The 15471-nt window shown below is 39.4% G+C and overlaps 3 protein-coding genes and 1 long non-coding RNA gene across 5 annotated transcripts; 3 read left to right on the forward strand and 1 right to left on the reverse strand.

Annotated features, from left to right (window-relative positions):
• Positions 1 to 2894: 2894 nt before the first annotated feature.
• Positions 2895 to 12870, reverse strand: LOC137580042 (uncharacterized). Of its 2 annotated transcripts, none has more exons than XR_011032925.1 (3): positions 12843 to 12870; positions 3590 to 3672; positions 2895 to 3513 (listed from the first exon to the last, which is right to left on the reverse strand). It is a non-coding gene; the product is annotated as an uncharacterized lncRNA (long non-coding RNA). The 2 variants fall into 2 exon arrangements; XR_011032924.1 differs by lacking the exon at positions 12843 to 12870 and adding an exon at positions 3753 to 3858.
• On the forward strand, positions 5054 to 6587 carry LOC137580323 (galactose-proton symporter). The gene is made up of 2 exons (XM_068294314.1): positions 5054 to 5380; positions 5460 to 6587. The coding sequence occupies exons 1-2, from the start codon at positions 5054 to 5056 to the stop codon at positions 6585 to 6587; spliced, it is 1455 nt and encodes a 484-aa protein (XP_068150415.1).
• Positions 6999 to 9389, forward strand: LOC137578957 (probable metabolite transport protein CsbC). The gene is made up of 3 exons (XM_068292596.1): positions 6999 to 7407; positions 7625 to 7797; positions 8221 to 9389. Exons 1-3 carry the CDS (start codon positions 7083 to 7085, stop codon positions 9328 to 9330), a joined length of 1608 nt encoding a protein of 535 aa, XP_068148697.1. The 5' UTR covers positions 6999 to 7082; the 3' UTR covers positions 9331 to 9389.
• A 238-nt stretch (positions 12871 to 13108) lies between the features above and the next one.
• Positions 13109 to 15466, forward strand: LOC137579229 (uncharacterized). The gene is given in 4 exon segments (XM_068292938.1): positions 13109 to 13369; positions 13611 to 13786; positions 13843 to 14836; positions 14839 to 15466. Coding segments are annotated over 4 exon segments (1542 nt in total). The 5' UTR covers positions 13109 to 13179; the 3' UTR covers positions 15021 to 15466.
• The last annotated feature ends 5 nt before the right edge of the window (positions 15467 to 15471 follow it).

A 15471-nucleotide genomic window follows, 5' to 3' on the forward strand; every position in this document is an offset into this window, starting at 1 on the left:
AAAGGGGAGTTAATATGTTGCCGCAATGCAGTTGCAGACGGCGACAAACTGATACTGATACGAAAAAGCGCCTCGGTCTCGGGCCTGAACCTGAGCCCGCCGCCATTTGTTGCCACTAAGCAAAATTTCGTTTAGTTTGCCCATTAACCGAAATGGATGCCCTCTGCCTGATAGCAGAATCCATTTTACTACCTCTCACTCATTTGTGCTATCTACGAGAGCAAAAAAAAAAAAAACCAAAAAAAAAAATAGGTAGCGATTTGTCTTTGAAACACGAGAGATTTTCACGCTTTTCAACTTAAGCCCCCAAGTGCTAAATTGATTGAGATAAACCTAAATTTTAAATACCTTCTTTTTCAGTAAATCGGTTCACTAGAAAAATGCCAAAATATATACATATGTACATATGACTTCAATGATTATTCAGTTTATGCCTCTTGCCTGAACACATTCGGCTAGAAATGGATTAAACAAAAAAGAAAACTCTTTTTTGTCAAATAAGGTGCGCGCAATAAGTAAGTGCGACAAAGACTTATCACATTATTTTGTCCAAAATATGCAGTTTTTCGTTTTCTCTTTTCCTTCTATATTTTAGTTGTATTGTTTTTCAGCGATGACCAAAAAATTTTGAAAAGGTATCACAGGGTTTTCTAGTTACATTCAGTTTTAGAAGCCAACGTTGAGTTTTGCGAACGAAATAAGTAAATGGGTCAGATTGCTTTGCTGTCATTTCTGGTTAGATAATAGACATCTGCATGAATGTCAAAAAAGTGACATTCGGATATACAGACTACTCTCAAATTGAGTTGAGTGAATATGAGTGCGAAACGGATTAAGTATGAGTGAGTGGATAGGCTTGCTTTAAACTCGGCCGCACATTGTTAAAACCATAGCTCGCAAATAACTGTTGACACTTTTCCATTGTCTACAAATAAGTGTCTTTGACTGACACAATAATAAAGACTCAGACAGAAACTGTTCTTGTCGCGACTGACTTACATAGCTCGCTCGCGCTCTGATCGAGACAGTCATTTCTGTTTTCATTTTTCTTTTTCGATTTTAACTTAAAACAGAAAGTATAAGGGAGTACAAGTGAGTATGTTTCGAATGTATCCGAATGACAGGTGCCGACACAGCATTTTTTGTTTTTTCGTTGTGCGTACAGAATCTGTACTTCAAAACCAATAAAAACCAAAGCAAATACATAGATAGATTACATTTTAATATTCATTTCATATACTTATTTCAATTCAACCTTCTGGAACCATGGTTGATCAGATGGAACATCTGTGTGAATGCGGACAAGTCACAGCACATAACATTCGCCACTCGAAGACTCAATTGCCCGCCAGTCAGCCTCCATGGCACGTGTCCTCCGAGCGTGGATTGTGTCAAATACCTGGGCCTCATCCTAGACCGCCGTTTGAACTGGAAAGCCCATCTCAAAGCTAAAAGGAAGCATCTAAATCTGAAGCTGTCAAAGATGCAGTGGCTATTCGGCAGGAGATCCCAGCTCAGCACATTCAACAAGTTGCTACTATACAAGGCCATACTAAAACCTGTATGGACCTATGGGATTCAGCTCTGGGGCACGGCGTCCGACTCAAATGTTGAAATCCTCCAACGATTCCAAAGCAAGCTACTCCGCAATATTGTCGAAGCGCCCCCCTTTGTGCGCAATTCTATCATTCATAGAGACCTCAACATCCCATCTATCAAGAGCGAAATTCAAAGATACGGCACACGATACTGCTCCAGACTGGAAACCCACGAGAACACACTGGCCCTCAATCTGCTGGACAACAGCACGCAGTCCAGGCGTCTTAAAAGATGCCATCCTCTTGACCTCCCCTCAGACCAGTGCCGGACTGGTGAATCTACGCGGTAGGCCCGATGCAGCTTCAAGTCATATTCCCTGAAATAACTTTTCTAATCTAATATACCTGCTATAACACTCAAATTGTATTCTTGACATTGTATTTTATTTAACTATCTGCCAAACAACCTAACTTTGCTGTACACTGACATGTTATTTATACCATTCCTTACATTTGCTTATTGTCCCCTTAGGATAGATCGCAAATAAATAAACAATATGAACAAAAAAAAAAAAAAAAAAAAATATATACCTACTTATTTACATAACTCGAATGTTTTTGGATGTGTCAAATTTGTCACTCCGATTTACTCAGTACTCGACTGAGTACTCAGTGTCATTCAATTTGCTTTGTATGAGTCCCAAAATATACTAATACTCATACACACTCACTTATTGTGCGTCTGTCACTCACTCTATTCAATTCTATCCGAGTATACTCTATTTTACTTATTAAGTGAATGAAGTCATGCAGCTGTCTATTAGATAAGCACATGAAATTGGTACTTAAAGTAAAAAAATTCGTTTAAATCTTTTAAAATTGTCAAAAAATAAATTGATTTTTAGGTTTTATTATATTTGTTGCTATTCGTAACTATTTTTTTTTTTTATCAAGATTCGCACTTTTCCGATGGAGAGCGTGGAAGATTTGTGGCACTGTGTGATGTGGAGATCTTAACTATTGCAGAACTTTTTAGCGAAAATAAAAACACAGTGAAAAATCACAAAAATACCGGAAAAGTTAAATAAAATGAAATGAAAGCAGCCAAATATCAGCGCATCCCATCCTAATCGGTTTAGTTGGTATAGATAGGAATGTAGTGTCCCACTTACTTATTTCGCGCACCTTAACTTCCCATAAGAGCAATCGGTCAAAACAGTGACTTTTGGGAATAACTTTGGACGCGATTATTAGTGCACAATTCTTATCATGTAGGTCCCATATCCTTCGACTCAGATACAGGAGGAAGGCTCTATATTATGCCTGCTGACTAATGCGAATCCTCTGCTTTTACAATTGTTTTCATTTCAATTTTATTCACAATAGAATTAGGATTTAAACAGGATCTCTTCGGGTTGCGACATCGTGTTGGCCCAGGTAGTTCCATTGTAAGTAGTGGGACTAAATGTCGTTTTTCAGTTCAGTCTTGAAGGTGCCCAAAACTCTGCCAAAACTTTGAGTTACAGTCGTCCGACGGTAGCCAGTCTTGGGGGTTCAGACAGGTCCTCGAATCCAGTAATTCACAGACTACGTCCCCTCAAATGCGAAGTAGAAATGGAACTGAAAGAGGTAAATGGGCAGCGGCTTTCTTACGTGGGCATTCTGCATGAGAATAGGCGATACGTTTCGGTCGTTTCCTTTGTAGAATGTGCAAAAGACTTTTGTAACCTGTTACAATATTTCTTTGTCTACTTTCAGGATTTCAGGAACGTTGCCAATCTGGAATTTGATGAAGTCGCTTCGGTGACTGCCTACGATGGACGGCTGTTCGTTGCAGCGGCCAATGAGGACTCCATGGAATGGGTGGAACGACACATTTGCTCTATGAGACAGTATGGGGCCATCACTCTGATTCAGTTCTTGTGTTTAACCGCGGCCGGAGTTACGTAGTAGCCTGCAACGTATTTTGAAGCTCCTAGAAAACCAGAGAGAAATGAGCAGTAGTTAGTCAAACAAATTTACCGCCCACGTCCCCTGAGAAAGTCACTGACATTTGCTTCAATGAACAAGTGGAGATCTGGATGGATGCGAAGAGTGCGGATGTCATCAAGGAGGGATCCAATCGACCATTGTCCTGGAAGAGAAAACTTGGTATTATTTTATACTTACAAAATCAACTCCTTTCCATTCCCTTGATCTATTGTTCTCACTTACCAGGATATTTTTCTTTTAATTTTTGGGTTTTTCTTTGCTTTTTATTTAATTTTGTTTTTTTGTTTATTTTACCGACTGTTTGATGTTTTCACATTCTGCTGTGATTTGCTACTGAAATGAATCCGAAACGGATCTGGGGTATTGAAAATGAAAATGACAGAAGAAACACAAGACCTACTTTTATTTTCAGGTTTTTTCTATATCGATTTTTTGTTTTTGTTTCATTTTATTATTTTTAAATGTTTTTTATATATATTCTTTTTGTCAGTTTAACATAGATATTTATGACTGTACTAAATTTAATCAAGATCGGGTGACTATATCATATAGCTCCCATAGGAACCATCAGTGGAAGTCAGTGACATTTGTCAATAACTTCGTTATTTGCAATGCTAAAATTGTGGGCCATTCTTTTGCAAGTACTCGACTTTTTATGTAAAACCCTTTTTCTCGTAGGCGGCTATAATTAAGGAAAGAGTAACAAAAAGCTTGCTAGGGTTTACAGACTTTTGCGCGGTCGTAGTTGGCCTCGGACTTCTGGTTTTAATTTTTAAGTCGATTATTTTATCATCTGCATTGTTGTATACCTAATTCTACTCATACTTGCTGTGTTTTGGCATAGCTTATTGGCAATTAAAGTATTCAGATTCTAGCAGTTAATTAATTATGCTATTCGATTATTTAAGGTCGGACATTTAAGTTCTTGAAATGACATTAGTTTTTGCAGAACAAAGAGTTACTTTTACATTTCAAAATGAAACGTTTAAGTTTTTCAAAATTACGATAATAAGATTTTATTAGCAAAAGAGCAAACAAAAAAATATATGACAAAAAAGTAGTTTTATTGATCGGCCCTCGATTTTATGTAGCTATAATCATGTGGAAGTTTATCAGTAATGCTACTGTTCCCCTTCATTCCCCCTGCTCCTGTCTCACTCTCTCTCTCTCTTTCTTTCTCATGCCATGTGGTCATAAACCACGCAAAATTTGTTGTTGTTATTTTTTTTTTTGGATAAATTTGATTTGCATATTAATGCTAATTTATTGCTCCACAAAGAATCGTATTAATTAAAACTCTTAATTTGGTATATTGATTTTTGCTGCTTAGTGTTGGTGGATTTTGTGTGACAGTGGAGGAGCTGGAGTTGGCTATGGCAGGAGCATTGGCCCATTGGGTTTTATGGCCCACGCCCGGAATATGATAAGCAATTTGAATGTGATAATACTATGGCCCACAGTTGGAGATATATTATAAATAGATGAGTGTTGGCCGGCGGCACCTTATTATTAGGCTGCATGCAATGAGAGTGAATAAGCTTGCAGCGACAACATCAAGCTCATCGTGTGCCGATTCTTTTGGCCAGGATGAGCCCGAGGATGAGCACAATTCGTGGCTAAGCCGTGGACGTAAAAATCAACCGCAATGGAATGCCTTGGGGTCAGCTTCGTTTGTAATGATATCGGGTGGAATGAGCCAGGCATGGGGTGCCGGTTTTGCTATACACTCGGGTCATCGGGATCAATTGTTGATGACAGTCCATATGCAAATTAGTTGGTATGCAGCGGCCACAATTGGTGCCATACTTGGGGCCTTGCTGACACATCGGATACCCCAACAGCCCATTTATGTAAGTATAAAGACAAAAAGAGAGAGAGAGAGAGACCATCCGAATCACGCTAATAACTTGAATCTCTTTTCCTTTTAAGATCATTGGCTCATGCCTGGTCTTGGCCTGTGGCATACTCTTTTTGGCCTGGCCCGAACGATCAAGCGTTATCATTGCCGCCCGCTATCTCGATGGCCTGGCCAACGGTCTTGTCTTTGTGCCCGCTCTCAGTACAGTTGGTGAGATATCTGTCGATGGTATGCGCGGTCTATTGTCCTCCTGTGTGGAGCAATTGAGCTGCAATACGGGCATAATGATGCAGTTACTCTATACATCCATTTGGCATATCGATTGGAATGTTACCATTGTGGCCGATCAGGTTCATGGGGTTCTAAGCATAGTCTATGGTGTAATTGCTTTAGCCTTGGCAGCCACCTTGTGCGTAGAATCACCGGTCTATCTATTACTTCGAAGCAATGAACAGAGGGCCGTGGCCGCTTTGCGTCATCTACAGCGACCCTATATGGTGACAAGTGAAACGTTTCTACAGCTAGACGAACACAAACGTTATGTGGCCGCCAATCGGGAATTGAAATTATGCGAGGGTTGCATTCAAAGGGGCTTGCCGCCATTGCTAAAACTATTGGTGCAACGTTGCCTCAGTGCCCTGGGCATGACATTGGTCTTCTGGACAGCCCTAACCGAGACAATTGCACGCACATCGCCGCGTATACATCAGTGTTGGCCCTATATGATGCTCGGCATTTTACGCTGGAGCGGTTGCCTATGTGTTGTCCCATTGATGGACACAACGGGTCGCAAGAAACCAACTCTATTTGGAACCTTTGCCGCCGGGGCATTTGCTGTGGCCTTTGCCACGTTGTTCGAGAGAATGCCCCATATGATCTCGGCCTTGGCCATGCTATTTAGCTTTCAATTTTTCACTGGCATGGCCCATACTGCTTCAGCTGTCTATTTGACAGAAGCCTTCCCTTTGTCAATCAAACCATATTTTATAGCCTTGGTGTATGTGATGGAGCTGCTGACAAGGCTTATCTTTTGCAGTTATACACCAACCTTAACAGGCATAGCAACATATTTCTATGCCATGGGTGGTCTATCGATGATTCTATTTCTATTGGGCATCTTCTCATTGCCCGAGACACGTCTAACTACTCTGACAGAGGCTCAAGAAAAAATGCGCAAATGGTTTAATAAAGATTTTTAAGAAAAAGCCCCCAGATAAACTATATAAATATGTTTTTATAATCTGAATCATTCTTTTTATTTTTCATTTGTTTATCTCTTTAAATTTTTTTTGTCTTTTGTTGACCTTTGGAAGATGAATCATCATCTAAGAATAGCAATAGTTGCAGGTGAGAGCGCGGGGAATCACGGTCCTCCTCAAACGGCTGCCATTTGAAATAAATCAGATTTTAAGGGCTAGTGGCGTCACATGGTGGCAAAAAAAGTATAATAATAATAAATATAAGCCCTTAACATGCCATTTGGCCGCACACGGACACACGCACGGCCAACGTTTGTCAATGTCTTTCATTATCAGAAAAGAGTATGTTTAGATAAGCAGGCTAACTCTTTTGATTCAAAAATTGATTTGGTCATCAAGCCAAAGCAGGCACACATCCAGTCTTGTGCTGAATACGAAACGAAACGGTTGTGCACCTCGTAATAAAAAAAATAATAATCAAAGTTAATCGAAAATATGATGAACGACAAACAAATGCCGCCTCAGCCACCATCATATGGCTTCACATCGGCACCAGAACCGCAACCAATGGTATATCCGCCTCCGCAACATGGGGGATATGCACCACCACCACCACAGTACGGTTATCCTCCGCAACCACCACCAGGACAAGGCTATCCGCCAGCAGCAGGATATCCACCACAAGCCTACGCAGCACCGCAGCCACCTCCACATTTCCAACAACCACAACCCCAACCCCAAGCTGCTTTGGTGGTTCCCGCCGGTGGCTGGTATAGCCGCAATCAAAAAAATAAACCACAATCAAACTCCGCTAGCGTTGGTAAGTCCCACAACAGAACTTTAGTTAGTCATCTGCGCCATAGATAGATAACTATGCGGGTATGTGTGTACACACCCCCTTGTTGCCACCCGTCACAATCGATGAGATATTAGATAGGCTTCGCGCTAATCATATCGAGACGTGATCCTGGCACATCAAAAATATTACGAGTATACTACTTATACATATATATATTATTTTATCTCAATAAATTTAGCTGCTCTCATCTTCATCTCTGGCGGCATGAACATTGCCTGGAGCAGCGGTTTTCGTGCGGGCAGTGTGTATTGGAACCCAACTCATATACGAATAGATTGGTTCATTGGAGCAATAATTGGAGCACTTATCAGTGCATTTCTTGCCAATAAGGTGCCAAAAAAAATTGTTGGGGTAAGTAATCAAATTTATGCTAAATGTGTCAAAGTTGGGATCGCCAGTTTGTGTGATCAGAGTGACATTCCGTAGAGGGGTAATGGATTTGAATATTTTAAATACAAACCGAAAAGAGACAAAACTGAGTGACAGAATGAAATAAGGACACACTGCAGAAAAGACCCACTCGCAAACGACTAAGGGACATAAGGAGGACAAAGAAACAGCTGAAGGTTCAGGTGAAAGGATAAGAAAATTGAGTTATGACGCTGTATGTACATAGAATGTTCGAATGAGAGTTGAATATACAGGGATGGATATGTGATTTTTAGGATGGTTAGGAGGTACACACGGCTCAAGTTCGGTGCTATATTACATATATATATATATTCACAAAGTTTAAGTGAAATCTAATTTTTGTTATTTTTCGTTTTTTTCTAGCTATTCAGTGCCGTGTTAGTTACAATTGCTGGGATTGTGGTAGCTGCTACAACTTACAATACAGATGCCATAACGGCAGGTCTCTATCTCGATGGCATTGCAAATGGATTGGTATTTCCTCCGTTTATCGCCCTGGTGGGGGAAGTTTCAGTGTTTTATATGCGTGGTCTGAACGCTGCCACGATTGATCAGTTATGCTTTATTACTGGTTACATGGTGCAGATTATATATGTTAGCTGCTGGAGTACTAGTTACTATTCTCACTTCACGTCAGATAATATGAGGGGAGTTCTTAGTACTGTTTATGGAATTCTCGGCATCATTTTTGGTGCCCTCCTGTGCATTGAGTCCCCAGTGATAGAATTGGCCAATGGTGAGGAGCAAAAGGCAATTGATATACTGCGTCGCTTGCAGAGACCCTATACGGTGACCAATGAGACCTACGAACAATTGGCCGAGCACAAACTTTATTTGGCCCAAAATAAGGACCTCACTGTGGGTCAAAGTATCGTGCGAGCCATACCAGCATTTTTGCGTTTATGCTTCCTACGAGCCTTGAATGCCATGTCTCTGGCCGCTTACGTAACTTATACAATAGCAGCCAGCTTACTCGCTCATTCTTCAAGTTTAGAATGGTGCGTTGGATTTGGCCTCTGCCGTTGGTTTGGCAACTTTATAACCACCTTCTGTATGGAATCAGTGGGCCGCAAGAAGCCGATACTTATCGGACTGCTCGTGTGTGGTGGCATGTCCTTTGGCATAGCTAGCCAGTACTCGTACCGATTCTCTGGCATCCCCACCATGATGCTAGTTTTCCAGTTTTTCGCAGGTGTTGCCTTTACGGCCACCACACCATATCTAACTGAGGCTTATCCACTAGGCGTTAAGCAGCATTTTATTGCATTTACCTTTATTGTGGAAATGCTTGTGTTTCTCATAATCGGAGCTTGCACTTGGAGCGTCACTGGAGGCGCAAACTATTTCTACATTATCGGTGTATTGTATTTAATTGGTTTCATAGCTGGAATCTTTTGTCTGCCAGAGACAAAGGGAACAACATTGCGGCAGGCACAGGATAAATTCAAAGGAATCTCTAGCAGGGGCTTTTAGAGATTATTCATATTGTAAACGTGAAAACATACAAAGAAATAAAAACGATTTTCTATTTACGTCAAGTGTTATTTTTATTTTCCTATCAGATTGCAATTTATCACAATTTGGTTTGGCTGTCAAAGAACTGATAAGAAACTTTATGATGACGGTTCGGGCTAAAGAGAATTGTTACTGACAATGCACATCATATTATAGGTATTAGGAGTGTAAATACTTTGAAATTGACAAATAGTTCGAAGAAAACGAAATAAAACGCAATATTTTCCAACCTATGCAATTTATTGGCCAATTCTCAAAATTCCACGAACAAGACTTCATATTGACTCTAAGATACTGCGTTTTATACAATTTCACAAAATGAAAAAAGAACTAAATGTTCGAATTTAAAAAAAGTGCATACCTAGGATTATTTTCAAAGTTTGGTGGCCATCGTAGACAATGACTTTCCGAAAATAATCCTAGATACACCAAACAAACAGTTAGGCATGAGCATAATGATATGGCATGCTTTTTATACAACTGCGTTGGCCCTATCCATGTGATCTACTCGCATTATGGATAGATATGTGATATGATAGATATGTTTATGTAAGTTGGGAAATGCCTATAAAATTGACATTTCAACAGGATAACGATCCGAAAAATACCAGAAAGCTCGCGAAAGATTGGTTTGCATCCGAAAAGATCGATGTTATGCCATGGCCACCTCAGTCCCCAGATCTTAATTTCATCGAGGACTTATGGGTAGACGGGTTGTGGCAACATCAACATCAAACATTAAGGACGCATGTTCGCAAATCCCATTAAAGCGTTGTCAGGACCTTATCGATTCGATGCTCCGCCGGTGCGATGCCGGTAATTAAAAAAAAAGGCTACACAACAAAATATTACACTTTATTGAGTAAGAGGAACTCAAAAAATCACTTTTGAATTAAAGAAGACTTTTTGTAACCACTACTATAATTCTCTTATCTAATCTTATCAGTGTTCTCAACTTTGTATCCTTTAATTTTTAATGTCCAACATGTTCATCTGAAGTTGATGAGGTGAAGTGACCAGCAAAAGGCCTTCAGATTTTATAATCTAAACGGGTTTCCTTTAATTTCATGCTTACACTTAGTCAGGGGAAATTTTGCTCCTTAACTTATGCAATTTATTTGTTTTACTTTATAGCAGACGTTGAAGACAAAATGCACAAAAACGTTCAATTGGCCCCTACGACCCCAGGACAAAGCCTGTTAAGCGCGAGCCGAAGCTGATACGTGTCCTGATTAAAAACCAAGCTAATAATTAAGTACACCCATGAAGCTTGAAAGAGTATTCCGAAATCGACCAAAGGGAATTACAATTATTCACGCTTTCCATAGCATTAGTCCATAAACACTTGTTAGCAAATCCCTGAGTTTGTCAGTCCTTTTTAATAATTATAATTATTATTACATTTTTGGCTCTCTAGTAATCGTTATCATGACTTTTTCAATAACTATAATTTATATTACATTCTCAGCTTACTTATCAAGTGTCAAGTAACAGTTATCATAAACATGTATAATACTTCTCTTTTTCTACTGATTTATAAAATTTTTGTTATTTGCTGCTTTAAAATAGAATTTAAGATTGTCAGTAGATCTTAATAACACTAATTAGTATTCCGAATTCGATTGCGATAGTTAAAAAAGTGTGGGTGGCAATCGGTTTGAGAGTTTCTATTGAGTTCGAATTCCATCAAGCATGGCCATTCGTTCTCTAGATAAGTAAACAGATTTCGTAAACATGACAAATTGCTTTCAACCTAGTTCCTTGCCATGGAAGGACGATGTTACGATGAAATATTGTTATTTGTTCTTGATGTTGTTCCAAATTCCTGTGATCATCCATTGTATCCTGTTGACTTTTTTCAATATTTCATATGTCCGTATGATAGGGATCAAAATTTGGCCACAAACAATTTTCCAAACTAAAATAATGCCAGAAATTTTCTGAACATGCATAAATTTCCCCAAAATGTCAATAAATATATAACTTACTCATTCTAATGAAGTTTTTTTGTGCTCATCACAAAAATTTATCAACAAATGAATGACAGTTTATCACATATACTGTCGAATAGGATTTATATGCAAAAAACCTAATCACGACTTTCGTTTGAATATAAATTCCATAAATTCTGCGCGTGCTCCAGGATTTTTGTCAGCATTTAATTAAGAGTTTGTGGGCAAGTATGTATGTAAGAAATTGGATATGAAAACTAACTCTTTCTGGGAAATGTTTTGGTATGAGTGAGTCACAACCCGTCGATCACAATTCGTCTATTGAATAGATATGATTATAAAATCACATATCACCATCTTTACGAAAAAACTTCCGAACGAAGTCCCATTTAAAGCTGTACCTACTCCATTCAGTGCCACAAACATTCTCGAATTCATGGTCTCATCTGAAGTTGATGAGGTGAAGTGACCAGTAAAGAGTACAACAGTTTCTGCAAAATCCCACATGTCACTGGTATCAGTCGAAACATTTTGCACCTTTGTCTGATGTGTCGAGATCCCTGATTTCTTGGATTTCCGGCCAACAATCGCAAACATTTGATGAAAAGTCAGAAACTTTTTCTTCGCCAAAAATGGTTTCGAACTAAAATCGACCATCTTGAATCATTTCTGCTGTGGTTTTCGCCATTAGAAATGTAGAAAATCTCTTGATCGAGTCATTTCCTTTAATGTTGGGCCGGATTTCAAGAAAATTTATGAACGTTGATGATCGGGTGCCTGTTGTGACGAGAGAATGCGATACTTTGCGTCTTTTGTATAATTGTCGTATAATCTCCTATTAAGACGACTCGGGAGAATTTCTCTATTCGTCCTTCTTCATTACTACACTACAGTAAGTTCCGAGTCGTCCTAACAGATAATGTTTTCAGACTCGCGCATGTATTACAGTAGAAAAACGGTTGGGTGGGGGTTCGAGGAGAAATATTTCTTCTGGCCACCTGGTGAAAAATCCTTTAAAAATGCCCTGCCATATGCCTTAGTTAAGAATTTGATTTCTTCATTTATCTAAGCGATATCTCTCTATCTATACTAAAGTTAATAAACCATTTAATTATCGTGCGAAATACGAAAAACAATTCAAGTGTGCTAGCCTAGTTACTCGTTTTAGAGGCAATTAAGTAAACTGAAATCCAAAATGATTTATTTTATTCTGCTTAAAGTTAAATGAACTAATATGAAATTCATCGCAATTGCACTATTGGCTTGGCCAAAGTCACTGAAGAAGCAGTTAGTCGTCGTGGTGATTCGCCGAGTGCATTTTGGCGATGGTATAAAAATAAAAACCAAAAAGGGTTGACATTTGTTTCAACTGAAAGTGTAATTTCAAAAACGTTTCAGACTGCAATTTCCAGTCCCTTAGGGCTAACTACGGTATGTCGACAAAACTCTACCTGCCCTGGCTCAATGCACAATGATAACACCAAAAAATCAATTCCCAACATATGTTCCTCTGCTTACCGATATTCCATGGCATTAGAAGGCAAACAATATTCACACACGATAAGAAAGGTGTACATTTGTGTCCGAAAAAGTAAAGAGAAATAAAATAAAATTCAAAAAACACCAGCGATAGTACAAAACAAAAAATAAGTATTCTGTGTGTGTCTACTTATCAATCAATACAATATGCGATAAGATTAGCTTGCGTTAGCCGATTGATAGACCAAAACACAGGTAACTACCACCTGTATAACATGAGGTTTATGCGTATGCCAGTTATTTCTTAGACTCTAGTGCTGTCTGACCTAACGGCCAAGTCGGATCGGTGAAGTCGAAGAATAAGTAGAGTGCGGACATGGAATCAAGCAACGTATCAAATAGGCCATCGACAAATGATTTTCAAACACTACCAACAGATCAACATCAGCATCAGCATCAGCCGGATGGAGCATTGAGAATTCAGAATACAATGACGGACACTACAATTCAAACATGTTGTAATCGTGATCTACGTAACCAACCTCAAGCCAATGCAGTGGGTGCAGGTAAGTTCAAAGTGAATGTCAAAGGGCAATTAAATACATCAAATGAATCATATATGTATGTATGTATGTATGTGTTGTGTTTACTGTGTACTGTGTGTGTGTGTGTAAGTTTTGGTGATGACTAATTTCGTTTCATACTAAAACAAATACCATGTAAACATTTTTCTTGCACGTCATGCTTAACAAAATTTATTTCTAAGGTGCGTTTTATTTGCTTTGTTTTTTTGTTTCTGATTTTTAGCTGCATTGATTTTTCTATCTGGCGGCATGTTTTTGGCCTGGTCCATTGGTTTCAGAGGCTATGAAAACGAACTTATAATCGGCCCACATCTGCGCATCAGTTGGTTTATAGCCGCCATTTTTGGGGCTGCACTCAGTTTCCTGTTGAGTCAACGTTGCTCCTACAAATTGTTAGTGGTAAGTGAGGGATTTTGTGTTCATATTTCCGTCATAATTTTCGCCAATTTTTGCAGGAATTCAGTTCTTTGCTGGTTTTAATTGGAGGCATTGTGACTACAGTTGGAAGCTCAACATTTAGCTCAAAATCTGGTACTGGACCCATATTTGCCGCAAATTACATGAATGGCATTGCCAATGGTCTGATCTTTGCCCCAACATTGGCCATGGCAGGGGAATTATCTGTTTGCTATAAGCGTGGCTCAATTGCCTCTGGCATAGAACAGTGGCCAACAACGTTGGGCATATTTGTGCAAATTGTTTGCGCTGTAAGCCGGGATCCAGAAGATGACTACCGGCCGGAGCATGTGCAGGGGATTGTTAGCATAATTTGTGGCATCATTGGCATATGCCTGGCATATGTGTGGAGTATTAAGTCACCGGTAGAGCTTCTAAGTGCAAACGACGAGCAAGGAGCCATCGATGCCTTGTCCAAATTGCAGTGCCCACGATCTGTTACCGCGGAAACGTATGATCAGCTGACGGAACATCGTTTGTATTTGGTAAAAAATCAAGCATTGAGTGAGTTAGAAGCGTGGCGGCAATCACTACCAGCTTTAGTCCGTCTCTGTCTATTACGTGGCCTATACGCTAGCAGCAATAGCATGCTTGTGGCCTATACATTGAGTGTAACTAGCACCATTGTCTATGGCGCCAACTCGGGGCCACATGTGCTCTTTGGATTTTTCCGCCTGGTGGGCAGTTGTTTGTGTGCCTTCTCGCTGGACTCGCTGGGCCGCAAAATTCCTCTTCTAATGGGCCTCATTGTATGCGGCGGTATGTCCATAGGATTGGCAAGCCGTTTCACGATTCACGAATTTGTTCGCACCAGTGATATGAGGACAGCTCTATGGCTGCTCTTGATCTCTCAACTATTCTCGGGCATTGCCTTTGCACCAAGCTCAGCGTACTTATCGGAAGCCTTTCCATTGTCTGTAAAACGGCCATGTATTGCCTTGGCATATACAGTGGAGATGATTGTACACTTGGGCATAAATTCTTTGGATCTAGGTGTTCAGATAACCGACAATGTTTCAAATTTTTTTTCACTATTGGTGCATTCCAGTTAATTGGTTTCCTTTTGAGTGTCTGGTATATGCCAGAGACCAAATTGATTACGTTGCGTCAAGCACAGGAGACATTTCGCCATTTCGTTATAGGAAAAACCGACATAAATGGTTATTATCATGCCTAAAAGTAGGCAACGCGATCGGCGTCAAGAGAAAAGAGAAACAAAAACTGACTAAAGACTATCAGGCAATTTCAGCTCTTTGTAGTACCCAAATAAGCTATACCTCTCGACATATTTGATAGAAAACATACCATAGTAATTATTGATTTGTATGGCTTATCAGTCCAGCCCACAATTTAATAAGTTTTTTATTTTTTGAAGAGCAGAGCTAATATTCTGTGATGCTAATAAGCAACTGCATCAGCAAATCGTCAATAGATTAAACATTTAACGCGATCATCATGAAATGACAAATTATTTGCCTACCTACTATTGGCACGTCAACGAATTTTCTCCCCCACTTTACTTTCGTTGAGTGTTGTCTGATAATTATAATTTTTTTGGGGAATCCCAACAAACTTTTACAATTAAAGTGATTAAAATAATAAAAGCTATTGATATGAAGTATATATGT

This window comes from Drosophila tropicalis, unplaced genomic scaffold (assembly GCF_018151085.1).
Source record: "Drosophila tropicalis isolate 14030-0801.00 unplaced genomic scaffold, ASM1815108v1 contig_1190, whole genome shotgun sequence".
Lineage (NCBI taxonomy): Eukaryota > Metazoa > Arthropoda > Insecta > Diptera > Drosophilidae > Drosophila > Drosophila tropicalis.